The sequence below is a fragment of the Budorcas taxicolor genome, chromosome 4, assembly GCF_023091745.1.
Source record: "Budorcas taxicolor isolate Tak-1 chromosome 4, Takin1.1, whole genome shotgun sequence".
Classification (NCBI taxonomy): Eukaryota; Metazoa; Chordata; class Mammalia; order Artiodactyla; family Bovidae; genus Budorcas; species Budorcas taxicolor.
Window position 1 is genome coordinate 11,634,301 of NC_068913.1, and position 18,666 is coordinate 11,652,966.

At 39.3% G+C, this 18,666-nt stretch overlaps 1 protein-coding gene across 1 annotated transcript in view; it reads left to right on the forward strand.

Moving 5' to 3' along the window:
* ANKIB1 (ankyrin repeat and IBR domain containing 1) overlaps nt 1–12,391 on the forward strand; it is a 153,062-nt gene extending 140,671 nt beyond the window's left edge. Inside the window, exons 15-20 of the mRNA XM_052638783.1 lie at nt 1,511–1,656; nt 2,649–2,827; nt 3,658–3,709; nt 9,408–9,522; nt 10,458–10,591; nt 10,948–12,391. Coding sequence (XP_052494743.1) covers nt 1,511–1,656; nt 2,649–2,827; nt 3,658–3,709; nt 9,408–9,522; nt 10,458–10,591; nt 10,948–11,688 — 1,367 coding nt within the window. The 3' untranslated portion in view covers nt 11,689–12,391. The remainder of the gene's footprint in view (nt 1–1,510; nt 1,657–2,648; nt 2,828–3,657; nt 3,710–9,407; nt 9,523–10,457; nt 10,592–10,947) is intronic.
* Nucleotides 12,392–18,666: the final 6,275 nt, after the last annotated feature.

The window sequence follows — 18,666 nt, forward strand, 5'->3', positions numbered from 1 at the left end:
TTTAGCATTTGAGGCCTCTAATTAGTTTTCCATCTGGCTTACCTCATCTTCTCCTCAGCACACATCATGGTTTTGTTTACTCTGCACCATTGCTGATGCTCTACAATGTGGGCAAAAGTGTATGGACCGAAAAGGCATCCCTGACCTACTCAACAGAGCAGGATTCACAAGCTGTCCAGTTGTATGACTAACTCCCAAAGATTCTTGAGAAATTTAGCAGAGAGAGTGCCTTATGGAATGGAAGTCAAGTACAGGTTTGGGAGAAAATCATCTCATTGGTAAATAATGGACATTGGAGTCAAAAAGCGAAGTCATGAGAGAGCACTTACTTACGGTTCCGAAAATGGAAGTTCAAAAAGAACATTCCTAAAAATGGATTGAATACTAATTATATAATTTGAATATAATAAATACCTCACAGTGACAGCATACAGGTTCTGGCATGTTTGTTGTAAAAAGTCATATTTTTAAAATTATCATAGTGTAAATATAAAAGGTTTTAAGCCTAAAATGTAACCGATCATCTTTATGTTTTTTTGGTCCATTTTATAAAAGTAGTGAGTACTAACAGCCTTTTCATGAGAATAACTTTTTTACTAAAACAATAACCGTAAGCTAAATAACTTAGAATGGGACAAAAAGCATCAATAGCAGCTTAATCTCCTTGTTAATTACTAGTTCTTAGACCATAGTAATGACATAACTATATCAAGTCAATAGTAAACTCTTGAAGTGTTAATTGTCTGCAGTAAAAACTGAAAGAAAAAATCCCCACAGATTATACAGTATGTTTTGTCACCGATGTGTTCCTAATGCTTAGAACAGTGCCCAAAACATGTAAATGTAAAGTAAATACTTGTAGATTTGAATTGCTGCTTCTCTTCAACCTTTTGGAGGTTCTAGACAGCGTAGTAAGATATAAGAAAGAATCAAAAGAAGACTAAGAAAGGAAGAAATAAAGCTGCTCTTCCCCTCTTCTGCTCTTTCTCTCCGCAAAGTGTTCATTTACTGCTAATGCATTCGCTACCCAGTTGTTCCCCCACAATGTTATATCTTTTACCTTACAATATCATTTTTGCAGAAGCATAATTTATAATTAGACTCTTTTTTTTTTTTAAGAACTTAGCAAGGCATTTATTCTAAATTCTGCTGGGGACAACCTGAGAAACTTAGTAAAGCCTAGAACTTAAAGTAGATTTGTTTACAAACAGGGTGAGAACAGAATCCAGGATCATTGTATGCGTTCCTTTAGGATGCATTCCTGGGCCACTGCAGGGGCGTGTTCCATTTATAAATGTATGCAGGTCACATAAATGCAAAATGTATGAGTTTCACATAGGTTTTTAGTCTGATTCAAGTAAATATTATGATATAGATACAGCTTCTTCAGTTTCTTCGTGGAGATTTGTCTTTTTTTTTTCTTTCTTTTAAGAACACTTAGTTGTTTAATTAATTTTATAACAGCATATTTGCAAAGAAATTTTTTTACTGTGCCTGGTTTACTTTATAGCTGAAGGAGCCTGTCCAGATACCACTTTCATTGAAGATGCAGTTCATGTGCTCTTAAAAACTCGACGCATTCTTAAGTGTTCTTATCCATATGGATTTTTCTTAGAACTTAAAAGCACAAAGAAAGAAATTTTTGAACTCATGCAAGTAAGATATCTTTTTTTATTAAACTTAAATGCAGTTATGATGAAAAACAAGTTTTCTCCTTTCTCAACCGCTTTACAACTAAGTTTTATCTTACTAGAGTGTAATTAACAATTTTGTTTCCATTTTTAGAATGGTTTCTAAATAAAAAAAAAAGTTACTGTAATAAATTGAAATTTTCTTTATGTTTGAATTTGACACTATGCAGATTGGAGTGAGCTCTGAGCTAGGCAAGCATTTCCTACTACACTTATTTATTTTAAACTGGTTGAGGTTGAAATCTGGCCTGATAGAATTTTGTCTTCAAAAATGAAACTAACAGCATCACTTACTAGATGAGAAAATTGTTATTGGCCAGTTCATTTTAACAGTGCAACTGAAAGAAAAACTTAGAGTACTTTTAAAAATAAGTAAAACATTTAAGCCAACTGACATGAGTGTAGCCAACCAAGTATATTATACATTCCTCTTTTTTTGAAGTAACCAAACTTTGTCCTCTTGCTATGGATGTTTTTATCATCCGTTTAAACTCCCCTCTACTAATTTATGTCTTATATTTCTTTCAATACTTGATATTCATATTCTCCATGAGGTCTTCTAGACTTAACCCCAGATCCCAAAGGTTTTGCCTTGCCTCACCTTCCTTCAGCATTTACATAAAGTCTATGCCATGTGGCCTTGCATCTGCATGTACAGTGCTTTGAATTTTACTAGTTCTTTTTCATACAGGCAAGTTTATAAATTTTTTTTATACAGCTGCTGTACTCACTACTACTTTGTAATCCATACCAACTGCATTGCTATAAATGCCTGTTGAATGAATGGTGTTTTCCTAAAATTTGCAAAGTAGAAACTTGTTAAATTGAAAGTTGTTATGATGGTTGGATTACTTTCTGATTTCAAAAGAGAGTTAGATTTAACCAGGTAGACACTGAATTTACTGTTGACTTACCCATTTGTCCTATAATCTTTTTGTTTGTTTTTTCTTAACATAGACAGACCTAGAAATGGTCACTGAAGACCTTGCCCAAAAAGTCAATAGGCCTTACCTTCGCACACCCCGCCACAAGATCATCAAGGCGGCATGCCTTGTACAGCAGAAAAGGCAAGAGTTCCTGGCGTCTGTGGCTCGGGGAGTCGCTCCTGCAGACTCGCCGGAAGCTCCACGACGCAGGTAAAAAGGATACACACTGTGAACCTCACCCTAGCACCAGCCACAGAGGCAGCAAGTGTATTTTTTGTCCAACTGGGATTCATATTCCTGAAAGTTACTTATACCTGAAATATGGATAGCTTATAAAAGTATGTTAACTTCTTTTTGGTGATTTTTTTTTTTTCTCCAGTACTATTTCTGTTTTTCTTGTTATTTTTTGTTGGTCATTGTGTAGTTTCTCAGACTAAATTAAGGTAGGTAAATCTCACACTTCAATGAACTCATTATTCAACAAGTATTCTAATGTGTCATTTTGATAGTCATAGACATCTTATGATGTAGAATTTGGAAGCCTTGCCAACTTGTTATCATCATACTTGTATTTTCTGGTAAAAAGTTGTAAGGAAATTAGAAATCTGATGTTAGTAAAGTTTTGTAAGTGATCCACATACTCATCCATTAAAGAACAGTTGAGTTTGGTTGTTTTATTTCAGATACTTATACTGGCATTATAACTTGAAGCATATTTTCTTGTTTGTACTAATTATAAGGATTAGAAATTCCTTGGACCCTTATTTTTATATAAACACTTAAAAATAGAAGCAATCATAAAATATACTCTGGTATAGCATGGTGATTTTTAATTTTCCACCATTTTACATAAACATAAAACAACATAGAATTTGAAAGAAATAATGAAAGAATTATTTTAATTATATTCAGTAGTTGGTCTTTGGTTAAGTAAGTTCCAAGCAAAGGAGTTAGAAGTAATGTTCAAAGGACAAGGGTCTGATTATTTGTACTTTGCTGTACTGATAATAAATCAAATGGTGTGTCTAATTTCTTTGTAGCTTTGCTGGTGGAACATGGGATTGGGAATATTTAGGATTTGCATCACCTGAGGTAATTGTTTTGTGGGGGTGGGGTTGGTTTGGGTTGGGTTGGGTTAGTTATAATTTTCCTTAGTGCAGTCCTGCTTATATTTACACCCTCATTTGTTTACTCTTGCCTGGAAAATCCCATGGATGGAGGAACCTGGTAGGCTAAAGTCCATGGGGGTTACAAAGAGTCAGACACAACTGAGCAACTTCACTTTCCCTTTCACTTTTTTGTTCTCTAAACATCCCTTTGAGGCTGTAAACAATGTTTTTTCTTTCCTTTATTGTAACAGTGCCTCAGCAGAGCCTACATTTACCTTCTTATGGTATTGAATTATCATCACATTATTAAATGCATACCCCCTCTTATAATTTTTAATTACTGAATTTTAATTATGGAAGGCCAGCTTTCAGGGTACATTTTTGGAAAATATCTTTAACAGAAATAGAAATTTTATTTATTAGAAATGCACTTCTAATTATAATATTACTTGTTTCAGTCTGAATTTATAAAAAACATAAATACAAAATCTATTTTTTTCAAGTTATTGAAACAACCTGTTATAATTTATTTATAGTCATTTAGGTGAAAGCTTAACATTAATGTTTTATGCAGAAAGAGTGCTTTGATCATTTCCTTTTTGCTTCTCTTTAAGATTTTCACAATCTTTTTGTTTTCATTGTTGTTCTTTTATATCCCATTTTAAAATAAGGTCCATAATACTACAAATAGCAATAAAAACAAGATAAAGTGAAAATCTTAAACACATTGCTATTTTCTGAGATTTAAATTGCCACTGTCACTGTTGAGTCTGATTTTAAGTGGTCTTAGCAGTTCTCTCTACTTTGTACTTCATACAACAGTATACCGTATATTCGACGCTTTGATATAACCTTTTAACTTAATTCTTGTAAACTATGAAACCTGTATCATTTATAGCCCATATAATATCTGCAACTGAAAGACAATGGAATTGATTATTATTCGTAAATGACTGTGGTTTATTTAAATCAGATACTTTCTCCTTTTAGCTGCTGAGAATACTTGCAATCACCTTGTGGCCTTTTGATATTGGTAGATATATCCAAAACAGCATTGACTTGAGGAAAAATTTGTGCTTAGAGCTCTGATACGAAAATTTTAAATTCACTTAAATTTTTTAAAAAAATTTTGATATATTTATGAATTTTCTATTGTAGAACAAATTATGAACCTTTTCTTTACTTGAAACTATACTTTAATATTTCTGTGTTATAATATAATTTCAGCTTTGGGGATAGTTTGGAAAATTTCCACCTAAAAGGAGGAATAAATAAGCTTCAGTTATCAAAAACAGAGTACAAAGATTTCATATCAAGGTAGAAACACAATAGAGCAAAAATAAATTCACAATCAGGTATGCATCATCTTGAGACTTCTGACTGTGGCAGTAACTTAAAAGAATTTCAAAATATTTGTCCTTGAATATTGAGAGCCTGCAAATATGATTGACACGATTTCGTTGTAGTAAACATAGAGAAGCTTTTTATCTTATGTGTGAATATTTCTAAATAAAATTATTGAGCTCTTGTTCTCCAGGGATTGAAAAAATGTGAAATTATAAATAGTATTTTATTCTTAAGAATCATTTAACTTTTTTATTCTTTAACGTATTTGGCACATTGAGCACCAAGCTTTTATGTAAACATTGAAAATCTAAAGAATTACTGTGTAGTATGAAATTTTAAAATTCTTCATGTGTGTGATTATCAAGTATCTACCAAAATTATATCTTTGAAAACTAGCTCTTTGCCTTCATATAGATTATGAAAAAGTAATGTTGCCAAACTTCAATAGACTTTTAGGCTGAATTTATATTTTTTGTTAAGGTTAATTACATCTTATTCTTTTTAAGCTAAATTGAATGAGTCATTGACAAGCATCAGTGTTTGTTTTGTGCCCCTTTAAGGGCTGTGGGACTTCCCTGGTGGCTCAGTGTTAAAGAATCTGCCTGCCAGCGCAGGTGCTCCATGAGACATGGGTTTGATCCCTGGGTTGGGAAGATTCCCTGGAAAAGGAAATGGCAACTCACTCCAGTATTCTGGCCTGGAGAATTCCATGGACAGAGGAGCCTGGCGGGCAGTAGTCCATAGGATCGCACAGAGTCGGACACAAATGGAGCAACTGAAACAACAACAACAAAGGCAGTGGAGCCCAGAGGAGAGAGTGTGATAGAGATGTCTCAGGGACACCAGGACTCAAGGTCTAACCCTATAACTTAAGGTCGACTTAGGCTGTACCTTCCTTCATTTCTCATCTTTCAAATGTGGATCCTGATATCTACCCCATGGAAGTTCTGGAAGGATTAAAGCATCTGTTTAAGTCACTGACAGAGCTGGTGTTCAATAAACGGTGGCTGTTATTATTTACAATAATAAAACACTCCTGGCACTGTTTCCCCCTATAAATCCTAGAACTTCTAAATCTTCTCTGTAGCCATAACACTCTCAAACCATTTGGAGTATTCTGACTAAAGCCTTTCATATGCTTACTTGGAGATCTTAGGACTCCATGGAAGTTTTCAGATAAGTTTACTTTTCTGAAAATAATTTTTTAAAAGTGTATTGCATGGTGAGAGAATGCCACTTGATTTTTTTATCAGAATAACTATAACAAGTTTCTTTTACAGTTGTTTTTCAACTATTTAGTTTTCTTCAATGGAAATATGTATATTCTATGAAATAGTTTATTTAATTCTGAGTAACTTTGTACCATCACCAACTGTACAAAGTAAACAAATTCTTCCTAAAGATAAGTTCCGTTCAGTCGCTCAGTAGTGTCCGACTCTTTGCGACTCCATGAACCACAGCATGCCAGGCCTCCCTGTCCATCACCAACTCCTGGAGTTCACCCAAAGTCATGTCCATTGAGTTGGTGATGCCATCCAACCATCTCATCCTCTGTCATCCCCTTCTTCTCCTGCCCTCAATCAGGGTCTTTTCAAATGAATCAGCTCTTTGCATCAGGTAACCAAAGTATTGGAGTTTCAGCTTCAACATCAGTCCTTCCAATGAACACCCCAGACTGATCTCCTTTAGGATGGACTGGTTGAATCTCCTTGCAGTCCAAGGGACTCTCAAGAGTCTTCTCCAACACCACAGTTCAAAAGCATCAATTCTTCTGCACTCAGCTTTCTTTTTAGTCCAACTCTAACATCCATACATGACAACTGGAAAAACCATAGCCTTGACTAGACAGACCTTTGTTGGCAAAGTAATGTCTCTGCTTTTCAGTATCCTGTCTAGGTTGGTCATAACTTTCCTTCCAAAGAGTAAGTGTCTTTTAATTTCCTGGCTGCAGTCACCATCTGTAGTGATTTTGGAGCCCAAAAAAATAAAGTCAGCCACTGTTTTCACATCTATTTTGCATGAAGTGATGGGACCGGATGCCATGATCTTCGTTTTCTGAATGTTGAGCTTTAAGCCAACTTTTTCACTCTCCTCTTTCACTTTCATCAAGAGGCTTTTTAGTTCTTCTTCACTTTTTGCCATAAAGGTCATGTCATCTGCATGTCTGAGGTTATTGATATTTCTCCTCACAATCTTGATTCCAGCTGTGCTTCCTCCAGCCCAGCGTTTCTCATGATGTACTCTGCATAGAAGTTAAATTAGCAGGGTGACAATATACAGCCTTGACGGACTCCTTTTCCTATTTGGAACCAGTCTGTTGTTCATGTCCAGTTCTAACTATTGCTTTCTGACCTGCATACAGGTTTCTCAGGAGGCGGGTCAGGTGGTCTGGTATTCCCGTCTCTTTCAGAATTTTCCACAGTTTCTTGTGATCCACACAGTCAAAGGCTTTGGCATAGTCAAAGGAAGAGGAACCAGAGATCAAATTGCCAACATCCGCTGGATCCTCGAAAAAGCAAGAGAATTCCAGAAAAACATCTATTTCTGCTTTATTGACTATGCCAAAGCCTTTGACTGTGTGGATCACAAAGATAAATCTCAAACTGGCATAATATTCTGTTGCCATCTTTGTCTGAGAAATGTGGCAGTACTTGGTGGTCCTGTGAGCCATGATGACACAGTCATCCAGTTTCAGATGATCGGCCTCCAGGAAAAGAGGAAACGATGCCTCAGCTCAGCAGTAAATTTTAAAGACCCTGGTTAATCTCTCTGGACACTTGTAGTATCTTATGTTCATTTATTTCTAACCTGATAGGATGCCTTCCATTCTTTAATTAGAGTCCAGCTACTTACGTAGAAAAAGGAGAATTTCACCTGAGTGACACGATGTGGAAGTTTTACTGGGATTATAAAACTTACTCTCATTTATTTCTGTTACTTTCACAATATAATCATATTGAATATTCTAGAGTAACTAGATAATCACGAATCATAAACCAAAATCATATTTTAGTGTATATCACTCAAAGATTCTACAATGATTCTCAAAATTAGCCTTTTTATGCTGGTATCAGGGCTTCTCTGGTGGCTCAGTGGCAGAGAGTCTGCCTGCAGTGCGGGAGACCCAGGTTCGATCCCTGGGTCAGGAAGATCCCCTGGAGAAGAAAATGACAATGGCTATTTTTCCAATGGCCTTGCCTAGAAAAGCCCATGGATAGAGGAGCCTGGTGGACTGTAGTCCAGGAGAATACACAGAGTCGGGCACGACTCAGCGACTAACACACACGTGCTGGTATCATGTACACTGGTCTGTCTGTCACTAAAATCTGGAAGAGGACATGTGTACCCAGGTGGTAGCAAATAGTCCCAGGTTCTGCCTCCGGTGATAGCAAACCCACTTAAAACTGTTACCACAAATGTGAAGTAGGCTTGCGGACATTTGCCCACATCTGTGTCTTCCCATATGCTAAATTGAAAACACTGTGCCTTGCCTGGGCTGTAGGTCACCCTCCATATGAACTAACACAGGAAGGAAGCCAGGTACATTATTTTAAAGGTAGCCTCATATTCTTTTTAATGGCACCCCACTCCAGCACTCTTGCCTGGAAAATCCCATGGACAGAGGAGCCTGGTGGGCTGCAGTCCATGGGGTTGTTAGGAGTCAGACACGACTGAGCGACTTCACTTTCACTTTCATGCATTGGAGAAGGAAATGGCAACCCACTCTGGCATTCTTGCCTGGAGAATCCCAGGGACGGGGAAGCCTGGTGGTCTGCCGTCTTTGGGGTCGCACAGAGTCAGACACGACTGAAGCGACTTAGCAGCAGCAGCAGCATATTCTTTTTTTGCCATAAATATGGTTTATAGTCCCAAAGAATAACCAGATCCTCAGTCTAACAAGTACTTAACTGTGTGTGCTTTTATTTTATTTTTTTTCTGTTGCATATATCACAGTCCTTTTTTAAAAACCAGATCTCCAGAGAGGGCCTAACTCATATGAGTAAAATTATTTTGGTATTAGTTATAACTTTAGATAACAAGGTCCAGGCATATGAAATGAAGCTCAGTTATGATCTAGCATTGGAGCTTGCAAGTATTCCCAATTTATTCACACAGTTACAATGGCTATGTAAAATTTTTCTTTTCCATTTTACCTTTTCTGTTTTCCTTGGCATGGCAAAACCTGAAGTTTTCTTTTTCTAAAGCCAAGTGATTTTATAATATGTGTATAAAATCACACATTTTTTTTCCTGGAAAAAAAGTGTATGGTTGGTTTTATTTGGATTTTAAAATGTGCATGCTCTCCCGTATTTTATAACCTGTGGTTTATGCAGGAATATGCTGAATTTCAGTATCGGAGAAGGCACAGACAACAGCGCCGGCGAGGAGATGTGCACAGTCTGCTGAGTAACCCTCCAGACCCCGACGAGCCAAGTGAAAGCACTTTAGGTGAGCCCTTGAATTGGGTTTGCTGTAATCTCTTACTTCTCTTGCATGTCTTCGTAAAAGTGGCTAATCTAAATGCTGTGAAAGGGTTTACAATTTAGGTATACAGTCAGCATGCAGGTGCTTCTAATGTCACAGGATGCAGAAAACCAGGGCGATTAAGAACATGAACTGGGGAGTCAGACAGACCTGAGCTCATGACTCCAGCTCTGCCGCATGTCAGTGTGAAGCTTTCGTCCCTCAACCTCTGCAAGCTTTGGTCCCCTCATTCTAAAGAAGCAAGAACAGTAGTGTCACTTTGTGGGCTTGTTGTGAGCATTAAATGGGGTAGTGTGTGTAAAACCCTTAAATACGAATAGCACCTAGCGAGCACTTGATAGATTGTAGCTGTTGGTTACCCTTAGTATGTTCATGAAATATTTTTCTCCTAACCTTAGTTCTCCTATCAACATTTTTTAAATTCCTAGTAGTGAAGATAAATTATCATCCTTTAAATATTAAATTGTTAATTGAAAATCTTCAAACTACAGCAGTGTCAGCAGCTCATCTTTAATATATCAGGATCGACAGGCCTAAAGATTAGCTTTGGGGGCTATTGTAACTTGCAAATTCTTTAGTTTTAAGAACTCTGAAAACTAAAACACCTTCCTTGTTGCCTAAGGGGAAAAAGATGAACACTTGGCAGCACTTGCCTTTATGAATAGAACCATGTATAATCTAAATAAAGTTGTAAAGACCGATCATGGATTTGAAATAATTGTGTTAGATATATGTTGTTGCTTGTGGTGAGACAATATGGATGAAAAATCTCTGAAAGACGAAGTGAACTTGTGACCCTGGGTTTTCACCAGCGCTCAAAGAGAAGTCATCGATTTAGTTAAAAAGTTGTATGAGACCTGATATGACTAAACCCTCTGGCACTGCTTGCTTCGAAACAGATCTCCCGGAAGGTGGCGGTGGCCGCAGGCCAGGCGCCTCCGTGGTAAGCTCTGCGTCTATGAGTGCGCTGCACACCTCTTCCCTGCGTGACTACACACCCGCCAGTCGCTCCGAGAACCAGGACTCTCTTCAGGTAGCCTTTCTGGGTAGCCTCGTTGCCCCTGCCTTTTGCTCTTTCTCCCTTGAGCCTGGCTTCCTGTTTTTACTTCTGTTGCTCTCCTTTTTCTCCCTTCCCTTCCACAATCTTTGCTTCAGAGCTGTACTACAGGGAAAGATTTTTCTATTTCAGATTTACAGTTAAGTAGTTTATTTTCCCTTTAGCATGGGCAAGGAGAAAATTAAAATAAGATTGTAGTAGGTCAAAAAGTTCTTCTGTATAAATAGAGGTACTATTAATTATCTGGGTAGTAAAAGAACACTGCAGACTTCACTGGGTTCAATCATTTTTCCTTTTAAATTTTGAAGTAATTTTAATTTCTGTTGCCTCAGGCTCTGAGTTCCTTGGATGAAGACGATCCCAATATACTTCTTGCAATACAGTTATCTCTGCAAGAATCTGGGCTGGCCATCGATGAAGAAAGTACAGACTTTCTCAGTAATGAAGCATCCTTAGGGGCAATAGGCACCTCTTTACCTTCTAGACTGGACTCCGTCCCCAGGAACGCTGACAGCCCTCGAGCCGCGTTGAGCGGCTCTGAGCTGTTGGAGCTCGGTGACAGCCTCATGAGACTAGGAGCAGAAAGAGGCCCGTCTTCAACTGACACCCTGAGTTCCCACCCTCCCAGTGAGGCAAGAAGTGAATTCTTCCCCTCACCCAGTGACCCTGACTCAGCCAGCCAAGACGCCAACATCAGTGACAATCTTCTTGGCAATATCATGGCTTGGTTTCATGACATGAACCCTCAAAGTATTGCTCTGATTCCTCCAGCAGCTACAGAAATCAGTGCAGATTCTCAGCTCCCCTGTGTCAAAGACGAGTCCGAAAGTGTGAGGGATGTGGAACTGATGCCTCCAGAAGTTTCAGTGTTTGAAGATGCTGCGATCAGTGAAGGTAGAGGAACCCAAAGAGGAGAAGAAAATCCTCTGGAGGGAAATCCTCTGGCTGGGGAAGCAGCATCTCAAGCTGGCGACAATGGTAATGAGGCTGCCAACAAGGGGGATGGTTCTGATGTTTCAAGTCAGACACCTCAGACCTCAAGTGACTGGCCTGAACAAGTACACTTAGTATGAACTGCACGTCTCGGGGCTCTAGTGAATTGCAGGTACAGATGGTATGCTAGTGGAGTATGCTTTACAGAGACTTGATCCACTTAATTCCAATTAATTATAAACCACTGACATTAGGATTAAAGATGAAGGAGTTCCCTTGAATGGTATAGCTTCATTTCTGATTTTAACCTGACAGGGAATTTCTTCTGTATTTAATTGGACCGCTTTTCGCCTTTATGCTGACAAACAGAAGAGCAGGAGAGAGCAACACAAACGGAATAAATAGCTAAGATTCCACATTAGAAGAAAATGCAGTCCTCTGTTCAGGTCAGCAGTACTTAAATTGAACATTAAATGAAAGGCTTAGTCTCTAATCCTTGGGTGGTTTTTCCTTTAAAAAAAAAACAAAACTTAAAGTTTTCTTCATTTCAGAAGTTGTTTTGGACAGATCTAATAACATTTTATCCCTCCGTCTCTCTGTGCTCTTCTGTAGCTTTCCTTCTTCCTTTTTGTCTGAGCGGTGTGAATTGAGGTAGCCGAGGCTTCTCTTTAGCGCTGCGTCTACCACAGTGTAATTAATTTTAATTTCACATGAATCAGAGATCTCTTCTCATGTCTATTTACAGTCCACTTGTGCCAAACTCTGACTCATGTGCTGACAAGGCGTTCAGGTGTGCGGTGTCCCAGAGGGCTTCCAAGCAGTCTCAGCCTTCCTGGAAGTAAAAGGTGCCACTTGGTAGCAGTGATATTCCAGAATTTAGTGGGCTTTTGTTGCCATGGAGACTGCATTTAAATAAATGTAGCCTGTAGCTTAAGTTAACTAAATCTAATGCTGCTGTTCAAAACAGTTTATTTTAATATTAAAATACAGTTGATTAGCAACAGCGGTGCTGTATTTTGAGACACTTTATTGGAAGTGCAATCATAGTTCTTTGTTTTCACAATTTTACAGTGCATTCTAATTACTGATGGGTGCAATTACTTTTAATGGTAAGTGTTTTATAAAATAGAAAAAAAAAGTGGAGTTTTCTTGAGTTATAGTAAATCCCACAATTATTAAAAAAAAAAAAACTGAGTAAAGCATCCTGCGCAACATGTTACCGTGCCTTTGCCTCACCTCAGTGGGTAGTTGCCAGTCAAGTAAGTAATTCCAACTTCAATGTCTCTTCTGAAGTAACTATGCTGTATGAATTGCAAAGACCTCCATAAAACCACCCATGGCCTTGCCTTTACAGTAAATATAACAACTAAATGTTCAATCGGTTTGTTTGACTAAATCGCAAATGCTGACGTGTTTGTTCTATTGCACAATACTCATTTGCTGTGTGATTACTGTTTAGTGTTGGAAAAAATCAACTTCCTAGTTATCAGTGTCTTACTGTGAAGAAAATGCTGGTCTTAGTTGTAATTAAGATACAATGGTACAGTGTGTAATTAAAACTAGAATAAACTGTTGGAATCTCTGTTTTACTTACATATTATGAAAACTAGCATAACATAAGCAAAATAGATATGCAACACTCTATTTAATGTTTTGCCAGATTCTTATCAGAAATCTACAGATACCAAAATTCCAGTACCAAGTTTGTACAGGCAAGTCCTGGGCTGGGTGAAAGGTTATGTTAGTATTAATATCCACATGAGCTGTAATTAACAATTTTTGGTTGCTTTTTGTTCCCAAACCCTGCTTTTGAAATTTCCTTGTACTTCGAATCATATGGCTCAGACATTATATTAGAGTATTTAATATTCCCCTGTTCCCTTAGGATAAACTGTGTGGGAATTGCTCCTGTGCCATGGATATCGGAAGTCCACACTGGTTTTTATTTCCCCAGCTATCAGAAACATTGATTGATATCAATCCCTCTTAAAATTAGTTGGGGGAAAATATTACCTTTATCTACAGTGTATTACTGTATATGAAACTGAAATAGTCCATTAAAGGATTTTTTTACAAATTTAATTTAGATTGAAAATATCAACACCAATCAGTTTTTAGATCAAGTTGTAATTTTTCAGTAGAAGGAGTCTGTGTGCCACTGAGGCGGCCTGCGGAGCCGCGGTGCGGGGAGGAAGCGCGCCGTGTGCTGGCGGTGTAGCCGAGGCTTCTGGCTCCACACTCCTGTGCAGTTCCCTGCGTTTCTGTGGTCTCCTGAGCATGAAAACGGTCAGAATCCAATTTGTATTTCCTTGGTACATATTTTAAAAACACAGTCACTGACTTAACAATTCAGAAATAAAGTTTGGCAAAGCCTATTTTGTAAACAAGTTAATTTTATAATGTAAGAAAAAATTACTCTAACCTTGACTTGTTATTTGCACTTTCATAGTCTATACTTGATACATTCCCACTTTATATACAATAGGATTCTACAAACGTGTAGATGTTTGGCCAAATGAATGCTGTTAATAATATGTAAAATTCTTTGATTAAACATTTATTACTTAAACCACTTCACTTTTGTCTCATTATAGACTTTGTTTAACCAAGTCAGGAAGCTAATCTTCTTCACATTAAATTCCCTCTAATATGATGGGGTTAATTTGGTTCTTACATGTAATTAATTCCTAATATTTTTTATACTAGCCCACTTACTGAGCATTTTATACCCCAGAGATAAGCCTCCACTTTGCATGATAATGTGTTAAAACATTGTGACTTCAGCACTCATTATTTTTAGTCACTGTAACTTTCAGAAGAAAACTTACGGTTTTTCCTTGAAGTCTCTTAATAGAAACATAGAAAAAGAATTTTAAGATAGTTTGTGAAATTGCTTAGGATAGGAAAATTATTTTATGCCATATGAATAGAAATGCCTGCTTCTCAATTATTTAATTATTCTTTCCCGTCTAAGTAATTACAGCAGCCCCCAGCATCTGAACTTCAGTGCTCAGGCACAAGTCCCAGACCCCTAGCTGACGCATCACAAGATGTGCCCATGCTAACCTCTGAGAGTCATCGTTTTATTTGTGCCTGTCAGTTTGTGGATCCCAAGCTTAACTCCAGTGTCCGTATGCTGAATTACTCTTTAAATGTTATTTATTACAGCCACTGGTCTCATTTCTGTTCTCTTTTTAGTCCTTGGATCATGTTGCTTACCTGTTAATGAAATTAAAATCTGGTGGCTCAGTGGTAAAGAAGCCCCATGCCAGTGCGTGAGACACGGATTAGATCCCTGGGTCGGGAAGATCCCCTGGAGGAGGAAATGGCAACCCACTCCAGTATCTGGAGAACCTTATGGACAGAGGAGCCTGGTGGGCTACAGTCAACCCATAGAGTCACAAAGAGTTGGACTCAACTGAAGTGACATAGCACGCACTGTGGTTCACCTGTTATGAAATTACAGTCTCGGACTTACTGAAATTTGGTCATAATTTTAAAAGTTACAGTTAGTAAATCACTAAAGAATAAAATTTTAGAATCTAAATATTACACGATAATACCAATTTGGGTTTTTTCCTTTTTCAGGCTGAAATTAAACTCCATAGCAGAAAAGTGTTGATGTGCTTGGCTCTGGGGCTGAGTAGTAGTTGTATCTCAGCCCTGGGCTGTGGTTGTAATTACAAGGTCACCACCTAGCAACGGTATGTTACTGCCTTGTCCGTCATTATCCCCTTCTCTCCAGTAGATTTCTTTCTGGAAAGATGTGAGAAGGCGATGGCACCCCACTCCAGTACTCTTGCCTGGAAAATCCCATGGACGGAGGAGCCTGGTGGGCTGCAGCCCATGGGGTCGTTAAGAGTCGGATACAACTGAGCAACTTCACTTTCACGTTTCACTTTACATTTTCATGCATTGGAGAAGGACATGGCAACCCACTCCAGTGTTCTGTCCTGGAGAATCCCAGGGACGGGGGAGCCTGGTGGGCTGCCATCTGTGGGGTCGCACAGAGTCGGACATGACTGAAGTGACTTAGCAGTAGCAGCAGCAGCTCTTTCTAGATTATTATGTGATCATTCTTCTAGGAACTGGGTCTAGTCATGCTTAAAGAAAGACAGACCAGAAGAGTTTCCTAAATGTAGCTCTCTGTTGCACTTAGGACTGACAAGTGGCTGACAAACTGCTGCTGCTGCTGCTAAGTCGCGTCAGTCGTGTCTGACTCTGCAACCCTATAGGCAGCAGCCCACCAGGCTCCCCTGTCCCTGGGATTCTCCAGGAAAGAACACTGGAGTGGGTTGCCATTTCCTTCTCCAATGCATGCATGCATGCTAAGTCACTTCAGTCATGTCCAACTCTGTGCGACCCCATGGACAGCAGAGCCCACCAGGCTCCTCTGTCCACGGAATTCTCCAGGCAAGAATACTGGAGTGGGTTGCCATTTCCTTCTCTCGATCAACTGAGTGGTGGCCAAACTTATGAAGAAATTACTGTTATTCAGTCTTTAAAACTGTAACTTGAAAATATTCCTGATCAGGATATAGATATGTCTTAGCCAGCCTAGCATCAGTTTACAGACAAACTGGGAGAAAGATTGATGAGGAGTAAACAGAATACAGAAAATGGTAGTTATGGGATGAGACAGTCCAGTTCTCCTGGGCCTCTGAAGTGCCTACACATCTTGCTGAGTGTGCCAAGACTACAAGGCCTGATGAGGGGTTTGCCTGAGCCACTTCTCAGCATTTATATCACAAGTAAGCTTGGGGGCAAGAAGCAGGTTTGCTGTAAAAGTGTTGGATTCCTTGCACTCTCTTCCTCAGCTGTGACACAGACTGCTGTGTGTTCGGCATCATCCAGCATTCATCCAGGCCCGCGGTGTTAACCTGTGGAAACTGGGGACCTGGAAGACTGACGTAAATACGGAGATACTCACTCTGCGTGCTGCACACCCTGAGTGACAGAGGCCTTTGCCTCTGATCAAGGATCCTGTGTCTTCTGTCAGCATTCACAAAACTGATAGGCTAACTTACTGGACAAAGTCAAACCTCGGATTGTCTTGGCAGCAAGGATTGGAATGCTGACAGACGCTTTTCTGGAAGGTGAGCCATTGGGCCGGGTTTGGGGATATTAGGTTCCCTGGCATCAATCTGGCAGTCAGTGCTGTCACTCAAGATAGATTAAAGATGGGGGAGGACAAGTGTCCCACTGGCCTAGCTTTTACTGAACAGAGTTCATGTTTGCAGGCTGAACGGTAGAGTTCGGGTTGAAACAAGCTGTCCGAATATACCTTGATTGTTGATGACTCTGGCATGCAGACAAGAAGGAATGTTTTCATGACAAAGGGCCAGCAGTTCCTGTGAGGGACAGAAGGTGCCAAGGACTACAGGGTGACCACAAAGGTGCATGTGAAGAAGAAAGAAGCCCCTGGACTGTAGTTTCCTCTGATACTGGCAGGCATCACCACTGCCATAGGAAAGAGAGCTTTGCAGGTCTTCAGGCACTGGCAGGGAGCAGGGGGTGGGGGTAGGGAGAAAAGACCAACGAAACAATTAAGTTCCCCCCCACCCCCAGCAGCCTACCTCCCCCACTCCTGGCTTCCTTACCCTCTCAGCTCAGGGACAAGGTGATGTGGCATCCATTTGCCACCTTTTGTTTATAGCTTCTGACTCATGCAATTTAGACTCTTCAGCTTGGAAAAGGGAATTTCTCCGTAGTGGAGAAGGGAGGCTTCCCTTGTAGTGGATTTCTTTGGCTGATTAAAAGTCACACTGCTCCCAGCTCTGAAGGTCTAATAGAATTGATGTGTTATGTGCCCACAGGTCCCTGTCTTATAAGTGTCAGTGGGGCTGTTCTTATTTAGGGACTGCTGCGTGCATCAATCTGATTTCCGTGTTGACCATCTGGTGCTGTCCATGTGTAGAGTCTTCTCTTGTTTTGTTGGAAGAGGATGTTTGCTGTGACCAGCATATTCTCTTGGCAAAACTGTACTAGGCTTTGCCCTGCTTCAGTTCACAGAAGAACTGTGCAAAAAAGATCTTAATGACCCAGATAATCATGATGGTGTGATCACTCACCTAGAGCCAGACATCCTGGGATGCAAAGTCAAGTGGGCCTTAGAAGGCATCACTATGAACAAAGCTAGTGGAGGTGATGGAATTCCAATTGACCTATTTTAAATCGTGAAAGATGATGCTGTGAAAGTGCTGCACTCAATATGCCAGCAAATTTGGAACACTCAGCAGTGGCCACAGGAATGGAAAAGTTGTTTTCATCCCAGTCCCAAAGAAAGGCAATGCCAAAGAATGCTCAAACTGCCGCACAATTGCACTCATCTCACAGGCTAGCAAAGTAATGTTCAAAATTCTCCAAGCCAGGCTTCAGTAATACGTGAACTATGAACTTCCAGATGTTCAAGCTGGTTTTAGAAAAGGCAGAGGAACCAGAGATCAAATTGCCAACATCCGCTGGATCATGGGAAAAGCAAGAGAGTTCCAGAAAAACATCTATTTCTGCTTTATTGACTATGCCAAAGCTTTTGACTGTGTGGATCACAATAAACTGTCGAAAATTCTGAAAGAGATGGGAATACCAGACCACCTAACCTTCCTCTTGAGAAACCTATATGAAGTTCAGGAAGCAACAGTTAGAACTGGACATGGAACAACAGACTGGTTCCAAACAGGAAAAGGAGTACATTAGTGCTGTATGTCACCCTGCTTATTTAACTTCTATGCAGAGTACATCATGAGAAATGCTGGGCTGGAAGAAGCACGAGCTGGAATCAAGACTTTCGGGAGAAATACCAATAACCTCAGATTGCAGATGACACCAGCCTTATGGCAGAAAGTGAGGAACTAAAAAGCCTCTTGAAGAAAGTGAAAGAGGAGAGTGAAAAAAGTTGGCTTAAAGCTCAACATTCAGAAAACGAAGATCATGGCATCTGGTCCCATCACTTCATGGGAAATAGATCGGGAAACAGTGTCAGACTTTATTTTTTGGGGCTCCAAAATCACTGCAGATGGTGATTGCAGCCATAAAATTAAAAGACACTTACTGCTTGGAAGGAAAGTTATGAGCAACCTAGACAGAATATTAAAAGGCAGAGACATTACTTTGCCAAC